The sequence below is a fragment of the Ornithodoros turicata genome, chromosome 6 (assembly GCF_037126465.1).
Source record: "Ornithodoros turicata isolate Travis chromosome 6, ASM3712646v1, whole genome shotgun sequence".
Lineage (NCBI taxonomy): Eukaryota > Metazoa > Arthropoda > Arachnida > Ixodida > Argasidae > Ornithodoros > Ornithodoros turicata.
The window spans coordinates 62,446-84,642 of record NC_088206.1 but is presented as its reverse complement, the minus strand read 5'-3'; the positions used below and the strand labels follow the sequence as shown (position 1 = coordinate 84,642).

The following is a 22,197-nucleotide window of genomic DNA, read 5'->3' as shown; positions in this document are numbered from 1 at the left end:
ACCTAGTACAGTGTTGCCCGTAATCTTTAATTGTAACGAAAGGAAAGTTAGGTAGCAAGCGAGCTGGTGGTGACGATCCATGACTTGAAAACCCGAGACGAGGTAGGGACAAAAATAGACACGGTCTCAAACTCAGCTCCTTGAGCTGACTATCACTGACAGCAGATGACAGCAGCAGATGATCATAGAAGACGATGCTAACCGTCGTCAACACTTTTCCTATTATCCTATGCGCGCATAAACCGCTATTTTATTATCCTAAATCATATGACATTCTGATGGATGGATAGATACTGTGGCTTTTCCCTTGATGACTTTTACACTTGGCGCCATCCAACGACATGGCATGGCTATTGGCCACTACGCAAAAATTGACTTGCAATCGGCGCGCCGCTATTGACGAGCGAACTTTTTGTTTCGCGTTTTAGAAAGCTGCACAGAGGAAACGAATTCCATCACAAAGTCCCAACCATTTCTATGGTCCCAACAACCACTCCCAACCGGAACACTTCCTGCAGCACCGGCAGCACCCAAAAGTGTAGGTGGTGTGAATGTGAAGCAGCAGCAGCAGCACATTAGCAGACATCAATATCAGTCGTTGCTCATCCCCCGGCGCTGGGGCAAGCAACGCTTTTTTCCCTGTTTCTGTTTCGTTGTTTTCTCCTGAATCAAATTCCCTCTATGCATGTGTGGCCGGATCCTCGTGTTTCTACCACATCTGCTTCACTTCTCGGCTCAGCGAGCGTCGTTCCACAATGACCTCTCACCTGATGCTTGCTGCTGCAAAAACACAATTCGCCCAGACGACTGTGAAACCGTGCTCCACAATGACTGCCCTTCAAGATCTCGGTTTACGGACTAAACGTCGTGCCTACGAGACAAAGTTTTGCTGAAGTCGACAATGACCACAGCATTGAAGCGGCAGCGTTCCCGACGTCGTCTCGCTGCCTTGACTTTCCTTTCGAATATATCTCTGGATGGAACGCATCGTGATACCAAACTGGGTATTTTCAATCGACATGACCTCAGTGAGGTTACTTTCGGTTCTCCAGATGTGACGCCCGTGAGCAAAGCAAGTAGCGAAGAAAAACTCTCCCAATGCGCCCCCGAAGAACGTCAGAGGTAAAATATTTGCTTTCCAAGTGCGGTATGCAGCCGCTATAAATTGTTCGCAAAATGTATGCCGTCGATAAAGTTTCCGAGATAACGAGATAATATTCACGAAGACGCATTACGGGTATGTTTTAAAGATATCCTTGACGTACCGCAGCATCAGATGAACCAAAGTCTGGAGGTTCTAGCCTTTATAAACAGCTATTTGCTAAAATAGCGCACGACAAGCGCGAGCGATAACCGCGCTACGTCCGCGACCACGGAATTCCTTTTCAGCTAATGTTGAGCAGTCGATCAGTCCATTTGATTCCACATTGCATGCGAGACTCAGAAGATCGTGCATTTCATTTTGAGAGCAGTGAGACTCAATCGACAACCAGTCTTTTACCCAGAAGGGTTTTCACCCGAACGACAAGTGTTTGTGAACAAACAACTGAGAGTATGCTATCGATGCAGGCCAGCTGGAGGATGTTCCATAATGTCAACAAACAAATGAGTTGTTTGTACAGCTACTTTTGTTTTGCCTGTAAAAGATTTGGCACTGACGTCTACCAAGTGACTTGTCTCGTTTATGTAGCTCTCTATAACCGCACAGCTTGTGTGTGCATTCTTCAAGGATGCAGGCAAGCTCATTCACCATGCTCTTCATATGCCTTGGAAAGAAGCTTTTGATTGCATTTGATGGTGATGTTAATTTTTGCAGTTTGATGGTTTGCAAGTTAGACTGAAGATTGCAGCAGACTTTTTTAAAATATTGTACATATCATTATGATCATTTATTTTATATGCCTACGAATAATCATTTTTTACATCTGTCTGCAATTTTTTTACGAGTTGACCTTGGAGAAGTTGCTCGCTCCGCGAGATACATTAGTTGCTGCATGCTGAAACTTCAGTGCATTGTAAAAAAAAATTTGAGATTGGCTAAATTTATTGTTGTCTCTGCATTTGTGGGAGGTGAAATAAACATCGTTTTGGTAGCTTTGGAGTCCGTCATCGAGGAGCCAACTCTACTAATATGATGTTATTGGCAAGAAACACTTGGTTCCATGTTGTCTCATTGTTGTCCATGTTGTCCCATTGGAGTAGACGCTAATCTGTTGGCCAGATAGACCGCTCTCCAACCCAGATATGGCGAAGGTTGTGTCGTTTCTGTGCTGGAAAAATGTACAGTTCTGTTTCGACTCGTTTGCACAGCGAAATTTGGCAGCTTATATCTCAAGGTATGTTCGCTTCTCTGAATTTTCATAATGACTGGTTCCAATTCTGCTATCTCACATTACCAGAAAACTTCTAACTAATAAGTTAATTAATGAATTTTAGCTAATTAGTTTTCCAGTAGTTGCATACACTGTCCTACAGGGAGTCCGCCTGATCACATAACCCGCCTGCAGAGATGGAAATGGCGCTGTTCTTGCAGCTTTTTTATTTAAAAATCTGTGTCTAATAAATAAAAAAAAAAGCATGATAGAAATTCGTAGTTTATAATGTAGGCAACAAAGAGACGTGCGGTCAAGGGATTTTTTTCTGCCAGGAACATTTGCCACATACTGGTACCATTTTTATTTCATTTCAATAGATGTAAATTTAATTTCTTGAATTGAACTCAGAAATTTCCCAGGTCAACCTAACGTTTTCTTTGCGGAAATGGGTTCCTCGTGGTCATTTTACTCAGTAAAGCACCTGATAAGGTGAAAATAATGCAACGACAAATAAAAATATACTGCAACAACAATTGCTGAAATAAATTTGCCACAAATCCGTTTGTTCCGACCTCGTTTTTGATACGATAGCTGTGATTCCGCCACTCACCACAGGGTTGGGATTCTAACCCTCTCCCCCGCATGTGGCGTGTCAGTGTAACCTCCTTTCATCGCACTTTGGCACTCTGACTAGAGCCGACAAAAAAGAGGTGGAGCCAGGGACTCATTTTCGCGGATTTTTGGCAATATGCAATAAGGGGATAAGTGGGAAAATTTGCAAACTGAGAAAGCTTCAAGCGAATACTTGGTAAAATAATTGCAGCTGGGTTTACTCAAATAACGCAAATGCAAAATGTGAAATAAATAGGCATGTGTCTACTCTATATGAATGTCCTGTTAGCATCGTCTTTGGGTATGTAACTTGGCAGAAATTGAGCAAAATCCAGGAGCATGACAATATTCCCTTTTCCAATGTAACACCGTGTGCACAGGGTTATCGCGCAGAAAAAAACTGTCGGGCATTGATGGCTGAACCATGGTGATGCCAGGTAGGGTGAAGTCACCTGTGTGTAGTTTAGCAGCCTGGATCGGGCTTATCATGCTGCTAAATAAGCACAATCTTGAAAATAATGTCCTAGATGACCAGCACAATATGACTTACTAGCTTAGTGTACACATTATTATTTTTTATTTTTTTTCAATTACAACGCTCGGTAGCACTGCTTACACGGTCACATGAGGTAGGAAGACCGTTTCTTTTTTCGTTTTTTTTTTTTTTTTTTCGAGTGGAAGTAGAAGTTCATTTCCGCATCGTAGGAAAATTTAAGCTACACCATTTGTATGTGTGTGTAGAAAAGGGGCGTGATCTGACTATCCATCCCATTGACACACGTGCACTTCCCGTTTCTTACCCTCCTGTAGCAAGTCAATAAATTGTAATACGGTCCTAAATTTTCTTTGGCAGGTACATACTGCTACGTAGATGTCATTGCAACAAAAGTACTAAAAAGGGGATAAGTCAACTTATCCCCTTATTGCATACAGAGGCTCAGTTGTCGTTGCGCTACGTGTGCTATCAGGTGCTATACTGAGTAAAATGACCACGAGGAACCCATTTTCACAAAGAAAACATTAGGTTGTCATGGGAAATTTCGGAGTTCAATTCAAGAAATTAAATATCCATCGATTGAAATTAAATAAAAATTGTACCAATATGTGGCAAACGTTCCTGGCAGGAAAAAATCCCTTGACCGCGTGTCTCTCCGTTGCCTACATTATTTGCTATGGATTTTTATCATGGTTGGTGGACCACCATGTACGCGTGGAAGAAACTGATTCGGATGACCGCAAACTTTGGTAGCTACAACGAAACTCGGACTACGAGGGGATGGGAAGTAAGAAAAGGGGGGTTATTTACATTTTAAGATATTTAGTTAGCAGGACTGTCTACTTTACGGCGGAGGCTCCACCTTTGTCAGGACTGAGTTAACAAATGTTTCTTGGACCCTTTATACAGAATTAACAGTAACGTCACATTCTGAGATTCGTGCCACATGGCAGTTGTCAGTGGAGTGTGTGTAGGGAGGAAGTTCATGGTGAGGTCATCGTCCAGTTAGAGGTGTCTGTCTGAAAAGAAAAATATAGAGGAGAAGCACTACCTCATAGTTCGTTAATGATCGCAGATCTGAATTTGTAGACGAAGTAAGACTTGCGTTGTTCTCGGCATCTATGGGAATTGAAATTTGATTGAAGAATAAATATTGAGACCTCGTTAAGTTGAGTTAATTGAGAGAGAGGTGTGTATGATTGTTGTGAGATAATCCATGTATTGTCAATCGGAGCGTCCTGAGGTAGTCAGGGTGAGCTCAAGGCCGTCAGCTTTGATGAGCTGCTTGGAAACGCATGATAGATGGCATCACGTGCTAAAGTGCCCTGAAGTGCGTGGGTAGCGTGGCGCGAAAACAAGATGGCACATGCTCGCTGTTGGAACTCAGTGTCGATAGTCTGAAGCGTAGCTTATTTAGTGACTCAACGTTAAGCGAATGGCCAGGTTGACGGACATGACTCTTTCTTTTTTATTTTTTTATGTCTTACCAGTTGCTATTAAACCTAACTCTCTGGTTTATTAACGTTTGAGTGAACTAAGCTGTCCTGCAGATTGCGCGCACGCTGCCCACTCTACGACATAGTGTGGATCCCAGCTGTTCATGTGTCATATGACACTGTTTTCGGTCATCTGTGCAACTCCCAGAAATGACCTCGTGTCATGTGCACATTGGTTTCTTTGTTTGTTGAGTGTGATAAATTTTGCATAATTTTGCTCATGATTTAACACAATTTTGCATTTGTTAAACCAAAAAAGTAAGCAAGGAAATTGAAATAGAATAAATAGAAAAATCTATTTTTAAAATTGCAACTCAGTAAAGAAGTGATAATGGTGTGCTTCCTTTCTGCTGCAAACGTAGTTTTCCCACATAAAATCAATATTTGTCTAGCACATCCTCAGTCATTTGTTCTCTGTATTGAACTCCCAGATAGAAGCCATGTTGTCTACCATGGATCATCGCAACATCCTGTAATGAGATTCTTTTTGTCGGTTGTTCTCCCAGGGTACCTTTCAAGCATGCCTGAAAGTGGCAGTTGTGAGCTCAGTGTCGTCAGAATTTTTGTAGTTGTAGTGTGAAACTTGTGTTCTTTTTAATAGGTCATGCGTAGCTTTGATAAGGAATCCTTCCTTGTCCATTGCAAAATTGTGTTTGCTCCGCTACCTGTGTTGACAAGTGGTATTATGCAAAATACAACATAGGAGTAGAAATGCTTTTTGTTCTGTGGGTTCCCTGGCAAATGCCCAAAGTGTTTTGATATTTTGGAAAAAAAAGTTGTTTCAAGCCTGCGTGTACAAAACATATCAATGTCTGTGTTTAAATGGGTTCCACTTGAACCTTGCAGCTCTCTAGACAAATTGTTTCCTGCTTGATTGTTCATGAGGATATTCTGACTGTTAGCAAGTGAGTTTCAAGTGCAGAGATTCCTCATATGACACACTATAACCAGTTCTACTAAGTATGTAATTTTGGCTTCTGGACCAAATTTAAGTAGTGGCTCTGTACCTTCTGTCCAAACATCTGAAACAGTTTTCGTACTGCTGGCATGTAGTACTAAAACTGTTTATATACTGAGCTGTAGAATGATTTTGGAAAAATTCTATGAGAAATTCATTAAACATTTTCTTCTAGGAAATTTTTGGCTTTTTGACACACAGTTCTCGTTCCCTCATGAAGCCCCGCCACTTGTCCAGTATTTCCTGAAATGGTTCTTTTCTGCCGTAGATTGTGAAATTTCCACTCATATCTCAGAATGATACAGTATGCACAACAAAAAATGTTCCTTCACGTCTCCGTTAAATTTATCGTCGACCTCCCCTCATTGCACCTCATTCAAAATGTTTGTTGCTTGCATCACCTAAAGTACCTTAACAGAAATCAGAGTCCTCAACAAAATGTGTCCATTCTTTGCAAAAGAATTTCGATATACAGCAGATACATTCAAGTGCACAAGATTTGAAAATTGAAATTGAATGGGTTCATTAGGCTCATTGAAAATGGGTTCACAATGCGTGTAGGACACAATATACTTATACCCCTGTCACACGAACACTTTCGATCCGCATTGAGCCAATGCTCCTCGAGCTCAATGCGGATCCGGCGCTGCTACACGGACACGTTCGAGCGGGATCGAACTCCGATCCTGCTTAATCCGATCCAGTTCGTTAAACTGGATTGAGATTCTCAAGACAGCTTGAAAACCGCCATTGGCATCCTCGAACTCAGCGAATTTGTAGTATTAAACAATAACATTACATTAATTTGCAAATGTTCCTATACAAGCCCATGGAATTTCTCGATTACGGTCTTGGTATGACGGGCGACTGCGTTTGCTAATTTGTTTAATCTCAATCACTATCGACACCACGCCCCCCGTAAAGGCTTAGTAAACAGCTCTATGCGGATGCAGTTATCCTCGACTTTTTTGGAACATATTTGTCAATCCCAGCGCACTGCCCCGGGACTGTTAGTGCCGCCTGTCGACAAACCAACCTTTCAATTGAGTTGGACCGTGTAGCAGCATCGTGCACCGAACGCTCTTGAGAAACTCGATGCGGATCGGATTCAATCCGCATTGAAAGTGCCGTGTGACAGGGGTATTACTTAGCTTAGACACGTTTGAACGATCCTTTACGTTATTGGCGTGCTCTCGACTGTCTGACCATAATAACATTTTCCACGTTCGAGAGCAATGATATAGACAGAAGATTTCTTGCACGCAGTAAATTTGCCTGCATGGGCAGAATTGCAACTGGAGTTCTCTCCCTGAATGTAATGGGTGTGATAAACTTATGCTTAATGGAATGAATGACAGAAATAGTCTGAGTAAAAGTGATTTTGCCTGAAGTGTGCGAAATAAAATGAGATAACAGTGGGACGATTGGCAGATTTTGAAGGCCCGACAGGAGTGGAGGAGCTTAGGAGGCCCCTTAAAGAACTGTGGATGTTCTCAACTTGATAACCTGCTCGCTTGAGACAGAGGATCTGATGGGAAACGGCAGATGATAACTCAGTGGCTACATGATTTACTAATGGCTGAGGATAATATTGATTTTACTGTGTGATATGAACTGACTACTTTCAGGAACCATCGCAAAAAATACTTCCTTTGAAAAGTGCAAATTTTGTGAGAAAATTAGTTTACAAGAACACGCGCAGCGACGGTGACCTTGCCAATGCTGGACAAATGTGTTGGGCTAACTTCACCCACTGATGGAATACAAAATGATCTGAGAGGTGATTGGTCAACAGAAACAACAGCCTCTTGTAATCACTTGCGTTTGGCGCCATAACTATGGCTAGCTCTTACTGCAGAGCATTGCGGATTGGATTTTCCTCTTTTTTCTTTTTTGCCATCTGTGGCCAGGTGCACTGTGTCATTGATGTGGAAAAATGATTTTTTCTTTTTTCAGCAACGATGTTTGTTATGTTACAATAATATTGGGGCTCTACTTTAGCATCTATACATTTGTGCGTGGTTAACAAATAATAGAGAAGTAAACAGTGCAATCAAAAAGATGGGGAAAACCTCAATACAAGGTGCAGGTCAAAGAAGTCATATATAGGGTCTGGTCATGCAGTGGAATTCAGTCAAAATTCAAAAAGGCTTTCTACGGTCCTTTGCATTTGCAAATGCATAGAGAATTTCATCTGTATCCAGGTCCTTCAGGTGTTGACCCTCGATTGACAAAATTGCCAGGTAACTTAGTCCAACTTGGGACATCTTGCCACGTAGGTACGTCTTATTAAAATTGAGCTTTGAAAAACTTTCTGCTCTTGCAACAGTAACGGGAAGTGTTAATTAAAGCAGGCAGGCTGTGATGACTTGTGAAAAGCTGCAAGACAATTCAGAATGCGTAGCCAAAAGGAACTCTCTAACTCCCTGCTAGATTTCACACTGCATGGTTGGCTTCGCAAGCAAATGTAAGATTGAAGAGCATTAGCTGGCCAGAAAAGTAATCGGGGAAATGTCCTTGGAATACTCTTTCATGAGACTGCGTGACAGCTGCAGCAATTTATCTTCCCCCTTCTCAAGTATAATTCTCGGTTTCGAGAAAAAGAAACAGCGTGTGAGTCCCATGCCATGATTGAAAATTGGTCATCAATTGGTTGGTGGCAAAGTCTGTCTGGTGCCGATTGACCTGGCCCCCTCTGTGTGCTGGGCCCCGGCAGCAGTCACTGACCCCAGCTGCCAGTGCTTGTCTTTTCCTTTTGTCCCTGTCTTTTTTTGTTGCACTGTAAGCTTCAATAAGATGTGTCAACCAGTCCAGCCTTCCATCCCTTTGAAGTAACATAGGTACAAAACGGGAGGTTCTGGGAAGATAGGTTGCTGATTGGTTGCCTATTTCATTATAGTCCTCAAAGCGTCTTGTTCTCTACAAAGTCGTGTGTACCTCCAGGCTGCTGTTAGCATACTCAAGAAATACAAGACAGAACCCCTCGTAGACAAAGTAGAATTTCTGGCAAAAGTGTATATTGGAAAATTAATTGTGGGCCCATTCTGTATAAAATCGATCATTTGTGTGCTACCCAAAATGACTGGCACATTAAGTGCATTGCACAGCAGTGAACGGATCATCATCACTAATAACATTGTCAACATAGAAATGATGTCTATATGCGAATGCTGATAAGTGTCTCATAAGGGTGTTCTAAAAACAAAATTGCCCTAGAAATTCACAGAAGGATAAAATACCTATATTAATGATGGCAGCACAAACTGACTGCTGCTGTTGGGACATATTTTTATTTCTGCCAGAAAACATCTCGTAACTATAATTCATTTCCGGATATGGAAGAAAAAATTGCTTTCTTTCTGATGTAAACTCATGAAATCATTGTGGAACTATAAGTGGTTGATGGAAATCTTTCTGAGGGTTCAACACATTTTTGTGAGGATAAAAAAACTAACTCGTATGGTAAACAAAATATCCGAGAATTTACAAAAAATAGGATGCACTTTTGACCCCCAGTTTCAGCTATACTGTGCATTTAAAACAATGACATCAGAAGGTGGAGGCCTCACGCCCCTTTTCATGCATGAGATCAGGTAGTGCATCTTGTATATTTAGAAGCAGGTTTTTACAGAATTTATATGTTCACTTGTGTAAACTTCACCTACTGCAGCTAATGTTCATTTGGATAGCAAGAAAAATATGAATGTTACATCACGTAAACATGTTCACTGGTGCCGTCACTATCCTTCTGTTATTCACACGGAGAGAGATTAGCCATTTCCTAACTCACTGAATGCTGTAAGTGGAAATATACTAGGGGTCATTTTGCACGGCGTGTAAAATATGTTGATGAAGGAACGAATAACCGAGAGTCTGCGCCCTATCTCTTTTATCGATAAAATATGTTGTTGTGTTACGCCAGCTTTTTGTACACAGGAAGTTCTATGTGTACCCGTCATTCAAGCTTTAGCTGGCGCGCCTGTGGCAATCAAATTCAGACATCCCTGCTTCAAGGGTAGCGCCTCTTCTCATTTTACGCAAGTATAAAGCCAGAGTTGCAAAAAATGTACAATTTAGATTTTGCCCTTTGGTTCTTCTCCGAAAAATGTTTCTCCTCAGCAAGCAAAAATAACTTATTTTCAAAGTAATTAGTCTGGAATTACTGGCAAAGTTTTAATCTCTGTCTTCATGTGCACAAACTGGCCATTTTGGTTCCACTATATTTGGATAGTTAGTGGCTTTCTGTGCTAACTATGCTCACAATGAAATTCTGCTGGGTATAAGGTGCTGTTTATGAGAATGCTTGCTGTTCGTGACAGAATCCACATTGGTATTACTCTGATGAGGCATACATGTATTTCTTGAGCCTGACAGCAGTCCCTCTGTTTTTCTTGGCCCAAAGGCTTCGCGGAGCCTCGCGGACTGTCTGTTTTTCTGTCTCGCTTGAAACGTAAGTACGTAGTTTTAGCGCAGCACGTCTTCTAGCTTGAACTTACGATGCACAAGAACTGTCACAATCAATCCGAAGCCAGCCAAACACGCTGAAACACGTCGTACCTGCAGGACAAAACTTTCTCAGTGGCTGACTTCAGATTATGTATGCTGTGACACAGAATTTTTTGCTGGAAATTAGTCGCATGCATAGGCTGCTTTTGAGATAGTATGCATTCAGCGTGCATGTAGCTATAACGACACTAGCCTTGTAGTGAATGTTAATAGCACTGATTGCTCATTGCACTGTTACGATTTTTGGTGACAAATTTTGTGCGACAGGCTTGCCTTATTTAGAGGACGATGTCGCCTTTGAATTGCAGCTAATTGCACTGCATATTTGACGTGGACTTAATACGTTGTCTTCTCATCGCCCATACCATGTCTTCATTTTGTTATTTAATATAGTTGACTCATTGGTTGATTGTCCCGATCAGCTCTCTGATCAATTTGTTTTAACGTCACAGCTAAAGCGCTGTGATATTCCCCTGTTTTTTATGTTGCAATGTGTCATGGTCAGAGTCCTTTAACATGTATTATGATTGACTTTACTAATGTTCATCGACATTTTTGCAAGTCACAAAGTTTTCTCATCTGCCATTAGGATTATAACATCATAGTCATGCTTATAGTGATGCTTATGTTTTTCATGGCTTTCATCGTTCATGGTTTTGTTCTACTAGTGCTGTGCACTATTATTCAGAACTATTGAATGAAATATTGAAATAAATTAATGAATTGAATTGTCAACAACACCCTGGGTCTTGGACATCAACAGTTACGGACATTGTTTTTGTTGTATAAACCGTGTGGGTGCTGTATTACAATACATTTTATGCGCCATGATATTGACCTAGTAGAAAGCCATTATTCAACATGACACACCCACACCTCCAGTTACTCAACTGAATATGTGTATGTGTGCACTTACCTGCAAGCTAGTTTGAAGTGCAAAGGTAAAACCTCTTGTAACCTTGGCCAAATTGAGGTGTGTTCTTCACTGAATATTAACTGATGAAAATCTTATTACAGCTGGAACATTGGATGTTTTAAGCTCCCACAAACATTACTGGAGTGTTGTGTTCTGGTAGTTTAACCACCTTTGATACTCTCAGCTATTGATATTATTCTCTCTGATACTCTCTGATATTATTTGTTTGGTTTGCACAGGATGATTACTTATCTCTCAGCATGGTTACGCTGGGATTTTGTCACATTCGTGCAGAAAAGTGACATAATGATTTTGTAAATGCAGGGTTCACAGTTTTGCTTCGGAATCTCGGATCCGGCTGCCATCTTTTAGTGGGCGGAAGAAGCAACAGTTGTGCAAAGGAAGCAGCGAAAGTTTAGGTTCTTCCTTTTTTTACCTCTCTAATGGTTACTGAAGACATTTTTACCTCCTTTCAGTAGCGTTGTGGCACCCTTATTGAGCCACTCATTCGTTACAGGTGGCCGCCAAACATCGGGCAGTTTTTCCGACAGTTCGCATTCGTCCTTCGAACTCTCCAAGAAGGAGCAACTCATTCGTGATGAAAGGTCAGTCGAAGTACGAATAGTTGAAACCTAAATAAACAGTAAGAATCCCCTGCAGGGTGGCAAAGAAAAATCCTGTTTTCTCTGCCCTCTCCGGCAACAGAAAGAGTCAACGCAACTCCTCCAGGTGAGTATTATAGCAGAATGTCCTTAAAGGGTCACTAAAGAGCTCGCCGAACATCCCCCAATTATCATGCCCAATCAAAGAACATGGCTCACAATATCCAAATATGTAATTCATTTACTTGAAGCGAGCGTATCTACCAAAAAACAATGCCATTCAAAGAGCATAATCTGCGTGCATCTCTACTTCCTTCTTGGAGAGCATCTACGTCACTCGTCTCGCACATGTAACCAAGTTACATTCCAGTCACTGGGGGTTGGGGAGATTTCAAACTCCTAGCCAATAACGGGCCCTGTTAAGACAAGCTGCGACGCACGTTGGGGTGCATACAAAAAATACAAACACGTTGCGATGCTGTGGGTACTGCAGTGAAATATAAGAGGTGGGTGGGGAAAGCGTTGAGCAAATAAGGTGAAATTGGTTTCTGGAAAACTAGAGAGTGTCTACTTATAGGCTATGGACCTAAACTGCATCCCATTGGGGTGGAAATATTTCTAACATTGGAAAGAAATGTCGGCAAATTGGCAAATCCCATGACCACGTTCAACATACAAAAAATCGCATTCACCACTCCCGATGGTCCCGATGGAGTTTACAGTCATGTCTTTTGGACTGACCAATGCCCCAGCGACATTTGAGCGGATGATGGACTCCGTGCTCCGCGGGGAGAACCGGTCATGGGAAAATCGCGGTGACCTTGCGGAGCAATATACTGCGCTGAACATAATGCGCACATGAAATGGAACATTGCGGACGTCGGGTACTGTTTGAACTGGCTGCCTTGCGCGTTTCAAGTGGAAAGATGTGTAGAATTTACCTCACTTCCCGACAGTACAATAAATCAATGTATAAGCGTCTCGTATCTTGACTGGTTGACGGAGCATGACGTGTGGCTATTGTCGGCAGGGCATCACAAGGCGGGGCATGAGCACGAAAGAATGCAGTAGGTATTGTGTCGCTTGAGAGCCATTGTTTACTTTTTTTATGACAATAATTTTTTAAAAACATTCACCACCGACAACGTAGCATAATGCATTACCAAAAAGTGCACTTGTATGCCTGTTTAGTGCCCCTTTAACGCATCACCTTCTGTCTGAATGTAGTTCCTATCTAGCACATGTGCAGCAGAGTTGGCCTACAGAGTGCATCATCCAACTTGCGGGGCTGCAAATTTGTACCAATGGTAGTCCTGTAGCTTGCATCTCTTCATCCCTATACAAAGCAAAATTCAGTACTATTTTGCACAAAAGAGAAAGATGCTGATGTGCATCTTTTCTAACAACGTATGTCAATTGAAAGTCAAAAATATCATCTCCCTTAGTATACTCTTCCTGGAATGCATGATATGGCGACCGTGCCTGCTATTACAGAGTGTGCAACTTGTGTTTGACAGACCGGAGATCAAAGTGGAGCAGAGCCGTCGTAGACACATGTCGGGAAATCGGCAGCTGTGTACGATAAGCGATGGTCCAGATGCAATGGATATGCTCTCTCTGCTTGGCATCAGACGTCCTGAAGAGGGTCAGGTGAGGTGCATTATCCTGAAATTTGGCATATCAAGCCACAGTTCTGAACTGTCCTGACAAGAGAAGAGGTATTGCAGTATCTGTCCTTCAGCTCCTACCTGGTGTCTGCAAATCACAATGCAGTTCCAGTACGGTGGTCGAAATCTCACGACTTGGACGTGGCAAGATCCTATGATGGCGCAATACGACTGGCAACGACACCACCCAGTGCCGGAAGTGCGGACAAAAGTAAGTATTTTGCAGTTTTTCTTGCGACGGAATCTATGACAAGTTTACACAATTAGGAGCAACCTTTTATGTGGTTGTTGTACGTACATTGGTTTCAGGGGTATTTGTTCATGAAGAATTTTTCTGTTCATAATATTACGACACTTAGTGGAAATGGCACCTCCTATGCATACTTTATTTAAATAATTTTGCCACAGTTAACTTTGAACTTGCTGTAATAAATTGCCCACCACATGTTGCACAATTGAGATGACGCCCAGCGCTGCTTAATGGAAAATGCTCGCCCTACATACCAGAAGCAAAGCTTGCCTATAGTACTCCTCTTTCTGATATTCATGTGGCCACCTTCCAAAATTGTTACAATAACGTGGCAGGCAATATTTGCACATGAGATGTTCATGGCAATGGCTCCAGAAGTCGCTGCACAGTGTTCCCTACCCATTTGTTTCAGTAGAGCTTGGCAATTATCCAGTCAGTACAGGTGGTACTTATCACCTGATTTCAGAAATTATCTACCATGTCCTAGTTCTCAACCTTCCTGGCCCGTATATTCCGCAGTGCTTATCCTCTTCCTGAACAAACCGGCAAACCTTGGGAATGTTTATTGTCAGACGAAACAAAATTGAGTAACTCCATCAGCTCGTCCTGGTGATTATTGATGCATATATATGTTTTGAATAATGGCATAAAAGATTTACTGGTTTGTCCAGTTCCAGTTTCTAGTTCAAGGAACTGGAAATCTGGAGCGTGAAATATTTGGCATTGTCTGACAGACTCTTCTTGTCCTTGAGCAATCCCAAATACTTTGATAGGTTTCGAGTGGAACGAAGAGGACTCTCCTCCATGTCATTCACAGCTTCATTACAGCCCTCACCTGTTGGATAATCCAGAATTGAATGCTGGCAAGCACAGCACAGTTATTGCCTTCCCATCATACATAGTAATACCCCACTCTGAATATAAGGCACGAAAGTTTCCTAAAAAAAATTTCTGTATTTAGACATCTATCATAGATTATGTGAAGCCATCCGACCTGAAGAAGGAGCTTAACGACAAGTTTCGTGAGAGGTTTCCGCAGATAAATCTCACCCTGAGCAAGATGAGAAGGTAGTTCTTCGTGAGTTATCTCAACAATACATTTCTGAATGTATGCATTGTCTTCCTGCAGTTTGAAGAGAGAAATGTGCAAAATAGCATGCAGTGAGGTAGGTGACTGTGTTTACAAAAGGATTAGATTACTATCATGACAACTCTTTCAGTGTGGAATAGACCTGCTGACTGTTGCCCAGGCTTACGTGTTCTTTGAGAAACTCATTCTCAAGGTAAGGGTCATTTCTTCTGGTTGCACAACCTAATGTGAGATGTGTGTGTGTGCGCAGTTGCTGATTCATAAACAGAATCGTAAGCTCTGCGCCGGTGCTTGCCTTCTCCTGTCCGCCAAGTTGAATGACATCAAAGGACATGACCTTAAAAGTCTCTTGGAGGTACCTTAGAATGCTGGGCTGTAGAGCACAAATAAGACTTTTCTCTCCCCAACAGAAAATCGAATGTGGCTTTCGTGTCAACAGAAAGGATGTGCTAGACTTTGAGTTTGGCGTCCTGGTGGCTCTAGAATTTTCACTTCACCTTCCAACGTGGCAAATCTACCCTCACTACCAGCAACTCCTCTACGAGTCCTGAGGACACTCTTCTGGGGGAGGAAAGTGCTGCGGAAAGTTGGTGACGTGCCACACTTATTGCTAGAAGTTCTAAAACTTGAACTTTTACTGATTGCACCATCACTACTTGGACAACAATACTACTTAACGTACTCCTGTGGAGCCACCTTTTAATGGCAAGCTCATAGCCATACTACCTTGAAACAGTTTTATCATTAACACCCAGTATGTTCTCTATGTAGGTGGTATTTATCTTGCGGTTGGTGTTACTCCTACATTTTAGTGACCCATGTTACGTGAAACCGTCTGATGTTTGCAGGTAGAAGGTTCGGTCTTTCATCGTACTATAATGATACGTGGACTCTAGTCAACTATTGTGCGAGTTTTGTTCCACTGTTTCAGCAGTGGTGGCAGTGTATTATAAGACTGTGATGTTCTCCCAAAATGTCCATTTTATTTGTGCGTCCTGTTGACTCGGTGGTGTTGCCAAATGCTATTTATTTTTCCTCTAAACCTTCGTACATCGCATTGATGTTGCAGAATTTGTTATGCCAGACTTTTGAAAATAATTATCTTTCCAGTGAAGTGTGAAATCCAAACACTGTATACAATGCCTAGGGATTGTATGGAAGGCTTTTATTTCTTTTTATTTTACTTGTTAGTGTAGGAAATTTTATTGTTTTTGGAGTGTATTTAGCACTTTTCCTAGGCAGTCTGCTACAATCCCCTGGGCAGACAAGAGGGGGGGGGGCAGCCAGGGATGGTGCCCCGGGCCCGCATGACCCAAGGCTTATCGTAATCATATAAAGAAGACATACTTGGACAGTGTCATCAAGACGTGATGAAGGGGCCCGTAATTTCTCTCACCGGCCCTGACGATCCCTAGGCATTACATTGATTGCCAAAACCTGATTAGGTAAAGCATCCAAGATACTAAGAAAAACCTGCTTTATTCACCCTAAACAATAAAATCACCCTTGGCCATGAAAAATAGAGGCTGAGTGAGTCAGAAAAAAGGAGCATAAACAGAGGATTAAGCAAATGAAATAGACAAGAGGAATAGGAGAGGGTGAAAGAGAAGTGTTTAAGCAGCATGCACCAAAACATACTATATATATCCCACTTAGACTGTAAGTGGTGCACTACACATACAAAACAAGACCATGGAAACAAATCACTTAATATTTCAAGGCACACTTTGCGTAGCTTTCCATGAAATGCCTTCAGTCGCCAAGTATTGGCAAGACACTGTTGGTATTGCCCTTAAACAACCAGCTGGCAGTGTGATAAGCCTAAGTGAAGTTCATGGATGGCAAACAATGTTTTTGGTGACACTATATGTACTGAGGCAAAAGGTATGTTTCTTCTTATGATAATCTCTATCTTGAGTGAGAAAAATGTTTTCCAGGCAAGAACACAAGCTACACATGTGTATGGTTTAAATCTTGATAGATGAGTACAAAGTAAAAACACATTATGTAAAAATAATTACAGTGGTATTGATCTACTTGTTGCAACATAGAAGACTAGAGTGACCTTTAGAATTGCACTGCATCTTACTTTTCACATAACAGTGTTGCCTATTTTGGCATTTGGTTTTTCCACATATAGCTGACAAATCCTTGGCCTATTCAAGTAGACAGAGTGGCTGATTGAAATGCAATTTTACACACAGTGAACCTTGACCTCGCACATAGCGATTCCATTATTAGTTCATTCCAAATATTCCATTAATAGTCCTAAGATGTCATGTTCTGTCACGTTCACACAACTGCCAGCACAGCAAGGGAAAATCTGTTATGGGCACCGTGCACTAGCGAGAGGACGCTGCGGTCGCTTGATCGGCAGCGCCACCCGTGGCGATTTCGCACGTAACGGTCTGGTACTGGCGCCGTATCGGCGCCTTCGCGTATGTAGCTTTGATGCGTACGGGTGTTTTACCTAATTTTATATGTCTGCTTTGGGGCTTTTGACTCATTAACCCTTGAGACTACTTGTGTGGAAATGGTTTGTCACGTAAAATGTATGCGATGGGGAAGCCTTTTGCACGTGGAACATTATGTGTCTATGCACAATGTGTGACACAGTGTGTAGTATTCGTGGCCCGTATTTACGTGAAGTCAAGTGCATATTTATCTGCAAGGGACTGCCAATTATAGACTACACATCAGAGACTAGCTACGTCCAGTACCTGCGCTATGAGGACGGAAATCTCGCACTGAAGAATTCACATGAATAATACAGTCAACAACAAATTGGAATATACATTACGAAGATAGCGGGAAAAAAACGTTCTCGTTTCTTTCTTATGCATAATCCGTTAACGTGATGATGCACTGTGAGGATAAGTTTCTTAGTCAAATAATTCCCAATCTTCGCTCAAGGTGGGGGATTCCCTTTTAGCCCTATGTGCCTGCATTTGATGCACAGTCATAGTAATAAAAATCAATCAGTCAATCAAGATTATTTCAGGATATAAATAAGGCGTGTTTTTGTTTGAAACTGGATATGTAATGATAATAATGTTTTATTAGTGCTAAACAACGACCACAGCGGCCTTAGTATAGGTGAACATAGCGCATCAGACACATTGTCGCAAATTGCAACATAGAAGCAGCCAGAAATATCACGCAAAAGAAACACAAAACAAACTATGCTAAAAAATAAAAAAAAATGACAATAATTAAGAAGAAACAGTGAGGTTGCTGTTCGACAAACGCATGATTACTTTTGTGTGTGTTTGCGTGTGTGTGTGCGGACGAATAGGAAGGAGCAAAGAACCACTTGTAAACCGAGATCACAAGATTTGGCAACGATAATAAGATCATAGGGACAGAATGCACCTACATAAAATGATGACGGCTTGCGAAACGCAGCTCTGGGAGGACAAATAATTCCCTGTGTTCGCATGCAAGCTTTATATTGAAGGAAGACGAGGTCCAAATCCAGTCTTCGCCGACACGCCGCAGAATTAGGGTCCGAGCAAAAGAGATAAATACTGTACGACATATGGCAGACACTAATTTTAGCCAAGCTCCACGATGTTCATTGGTCATTCATTGGTGTATTTCGCAACTTTTTCACGCCAGTTGCTGTGCTATAAGTCCGCATCGTGACGCTCAACTGGTCATTGACAAATGTACTAAGTGCAAGGAATGAGCTCTAAGTTTGAAACAACGGATTTGAGCGGCACGTTGGGTGGATTGCTGTGAAAGCGCTCTCTCAAATACGTGATCGGCGGGACGATACAGCGAGAAGGAAGAAAACTTTACGGCAAGTTGCCTCTCTTTCACAATATCTTGGTTGTCGTGGCAGATTACCACATAGAATTAATTTTCATTTTGTCTTCTCCTTTGACTTTCTATGCAGGCAGCTTCAAATCGCTCTTTTCGAACGGCGAAACTAGCACAGCACTGCTAGACGCTGCTGGCTGGTACCAGGGCATTACGCCGCGTTTCCCTTCGAGGGGCCGCTGCCGTCGATAGAAAACTCTAGCGCACGGTGCCCATAGTCTGTCTTCATTTTCTTTACCTGATGTTCGAGTTTTGGTTTACATTCTTCTCTTCCTTCAACAGCTTGCTCCATCTTGAAGCAAAGGTTGCGCAAAGCCATAGCAATATTTATGATTAAAAAATAATTGAAACCACACCAATTACGGTACCTCTGACAGTACAGTAGAACCTCTTTACAGTGAAGTCGGTTGGTCCACTAAAAACTTTCCTACTACATCAGAAGTTCATGGTTGGGGTTTCAACACATTGGGACTGCAGGTTTAATTCACTATTTGCAGGTTCACTGTGTAGAGGTTGTACTGTACAAGAAGGAAATACAGTGCAATCCCGTTAGTTCTAACTCGAAGGGTACTGCAAATTTGTTTGAGTAAAGTGGAGTTTGAACTAAAGGGGGCTGCTCTGAATGAGTGCTTGTTGCATTGACAGCACGTACTAGCTGCATCGGAGATAATCACGACTCACTATGCCCTGCTGCATGTTCGCGGGCGTGCAATACCGCTTATATAAGAGACTCATTTGTTCCAAAGTATTTAATTATTCACACGCAAGCATCAGAACATATCAGTAAAAAATAACCTGTTTTATGAGCTTGAATTTGTTTCATGAGCCAACAACTCAATCAACATCGTTTGCAATGTTGAGCCCAGCCCAACCACAAACCTGAATGTGTAGTGGACGATGGTGTTCCTCCACACGAGTCCTGACCGGAGATGATGGAATCTCCCAGCGGGCAGATGATCGTAGCGTCACGCTAGGACGGTGCCGGTAGAACTGGCTGCCAGGCGCGTTGTCATCGTCGACAGGTCGCCACATCACTCCCCCCCTCAGACGCGGAGCGGTGGGTGCGGTTGAGGTCCGCGCCGATACCATAATAGGAGAATGAGGATGACTCGTGGGTGTTGGACGACTGGACACACGACTTGTGACCGTGGCAGTTGATGCAGCAGCAGCGGGATGGTGGGAACAAGAGCGCTGCGATCCAAGCGGGTTCCAGTGATGAGATGTGAATGCCGGGTGCTTGACTGCTTGGATGCTTGAGTGTTTGCTGATTGTGTCGAGCGGGTGCCAATGCGTTGAGTTGTGTTGTGTGATCGTTGCTCAGCGCCAGAGAGGCTCGTCATCGTCGTCGACAGTTCACCACAAATGCAAATACTGCAAACCCAATTCGAGGAAATGTTGGCTGTGTTGTCAGCAGGAAGGGCCTTGATTTCACGTGTTCACGCACACCATTACAGTGATTATTTCCTTGTTCCTCTTTCCACTGGCACAAGTATCACCTTTATAAGTAATATGTAGGGAAGATACGAAGGCAGAAAAATAGGCGATGTCAAGTTGCCGGTGGTGATATTAAACGGTAGGAGCAACTTATTTATTTACACATGGTAATGAGACTCTCGTGCACGAGACTGCACTTCTTGAGGTTACAAAAATATGAGCATGGTACAGGAACGTATATACAGTTGACCGGGAAATTTTCAAATGCGAGGGTAACAGGGTGATGGAAAGGATGCAAATACAGGTAAAAACGAAAAGAACATAAATAGAAACGCAGGGGTATCAGAAGCGCAACATAACAAGAGTCCAAGGGATTAGACAGGAAATGAGAACGCATATAGGTGACGTTCCAGGAATTAAGGATAAAAAGGGGGTTATGGCGACTGAATAAGGACACAGGTGGCGGAGTACTTTGCACTCTGTTTCAGCTGCATCCTCGACGCAGGTGCACATTAGTGGCCTGGTGGCATCACAGCAGACCATTCATGTGTAAATTTCTTATCAGTATATTGGCAGTAATCTGCAGGCTGTTGGCAGTGTAGGCTGCTCTTTTCTGCTATCTCATCTGTTGGATGTGCCCTGCTCTGTCATTCAAACGCGGTCTATTGTTAAGAGGTTATGAGACTCACGCTTACCTCATAACCAAAGACAACTTCACATCTGGCATAACTCATCACTCCAGTGGGCGGCCCTTTCATCTTGCATCAAGGTTGATCGCATGTTTTCTGATCCTCGATTGGCTGTATTGGCCAGTACGGGATTTTTTAATTTTTGTTTACTTCTAACCTGTTCACCACATTACAGGGGCAAGTTATCCCCCTTTCTCAGTTTGTAAAATCGATTAACCATCATCCAAAGTATATAAATAGGTTCAGGAGATGGTAGGCTACCTCTTCTTCTGTCTTAGACTTGAGTGGCCAGAGAACTACAGGCTGAGTGAGACTTGATTTTACATGATGAATTTGTATTCCCCGTCAGTATGGGATGGGAAGTCTAGATCCACCTGACAACAGGAATTACATAGAGAGAAACATTGTCTTCGTACCCCTCCTTTGGAACTGTTGTGCTTTTTTTTTTTTATGCATTCACACAAGTGGATGCTGATTTAGCCATGACGAGTAATGCTGTATTTTGCTTGAAGTTTGCTGAACATTCTGTCCTGTCCTTTGTTGCCAAGCATCCTCACAAAGCACACCAAATAAGTCAGAATACTGTACAAACTGAACAGCCTTTTACGGACAAATTAATTTGTTTGTATTTTCAACAAGCATGGCCTCGTGCCTGCTGCTGAGCACCAAGTAGTCCTGAGCTTCCTTCCTACTGGTCAACCTTTTGTACACCCTTCACCAACTCCCCCTTTGGCTAAAAAGAAACACAGCTTTTAGTAGCATTACTCTGAACAAAAGATAGTCCTTTATAAAATCGACTTTTCCTTAAAATAACACTGTCCTGTGCTGACTTGGGTGCAACACCTCTTTCAGACATTCTGACACACAAGCAAGCGAGCACAAGTGAAAGAATTGACTAACAACTAGTGGCTTGAAAATGTACAAGAAAAGAAGTACTTTCCCTACCTCAGTGCCTATGAAATACTTTCATAATTTGCCATTCGGTTTTGTTTGGTCTACACAACACTGGTAGTATGTTCATTGTTATCATTTCTTTTGTTGTAGCACCACGCAAGAATATTTAATGTGAGGTTTGAATGCAAAAGTACTTCCACTATACAAATACTTCATGTGATGTTGGCACTACTGGAGAGAAAATAAATATCAATGTGTGGTGCTCAGTTACTGTTTGATTTTAGTGTTATGACCTCTTAATACCGCTATTTTAATCCTACCCTCTAAGTTTTTTCTTGAGTGTAGTTCGCATGAAACTTGTCATTTGCTATATAACAGTACAAGAATGCTCTTAACAAAAAGTCTTTCTTTTAGTACATTCAACCCTCGATTTATAAATTATCTCGCTTT

At 42.1% G+C, this 22,197-nt stretch overlaps 1 protein-coding gene across 6 annotated transcripts; it reads left to right on the top strand.

Moving 5' to 3' along the window:
- The first annotated feature begins 395 nt into the window (after positions 1–395).
- LOC135398737 (CDK5 and ABL1 enzyme substrate 1-like) lies at positions 396–22,013 on the top strand. 6 transcript variants are annotated; one of them, XM_064630122.1, is made up of 13 exons: positions 396–1,122; positions 10,280–10,327; positions 11,624–11,712; positions 11,817–11,904; positions 11,960–12,028; positions 13,419–13,551; positions 13,629–13,779; positions 14,592–14,719; positions 14,780–14,886; positions 14,948–14,984; positions 15,039–15,101; positions 15,159–15,263; positions 15,319–22,013. In XM_064630122.1, the coding sequence occupies exons 1-13, from the start codon at positions 902–904 to the stop codon at positions 15,457–15,459; spliced, it is 1,380 nt and encodes a 459-aa protein (XP_064486192.1). In that variant the 5' UTR covers positions 396–901; the 3' UTR covers positions 15,460–22,013. The 6 variants fall into 6 exon arrangements, with proteins under 6 accessions (XP_064486192.1, XP_064486190.1, XP_064486191.1 ...); XM_064630120.1 differs by having other exon boundaries at positions 11,624–11,745; XM_064630121.1 differs by having other exon boundaries at positions 397–1,122; positions 11,624–11,718.
- The last annotated feature ends 184 nt before the right edge of the window (positions 22,014–22,197 follow it).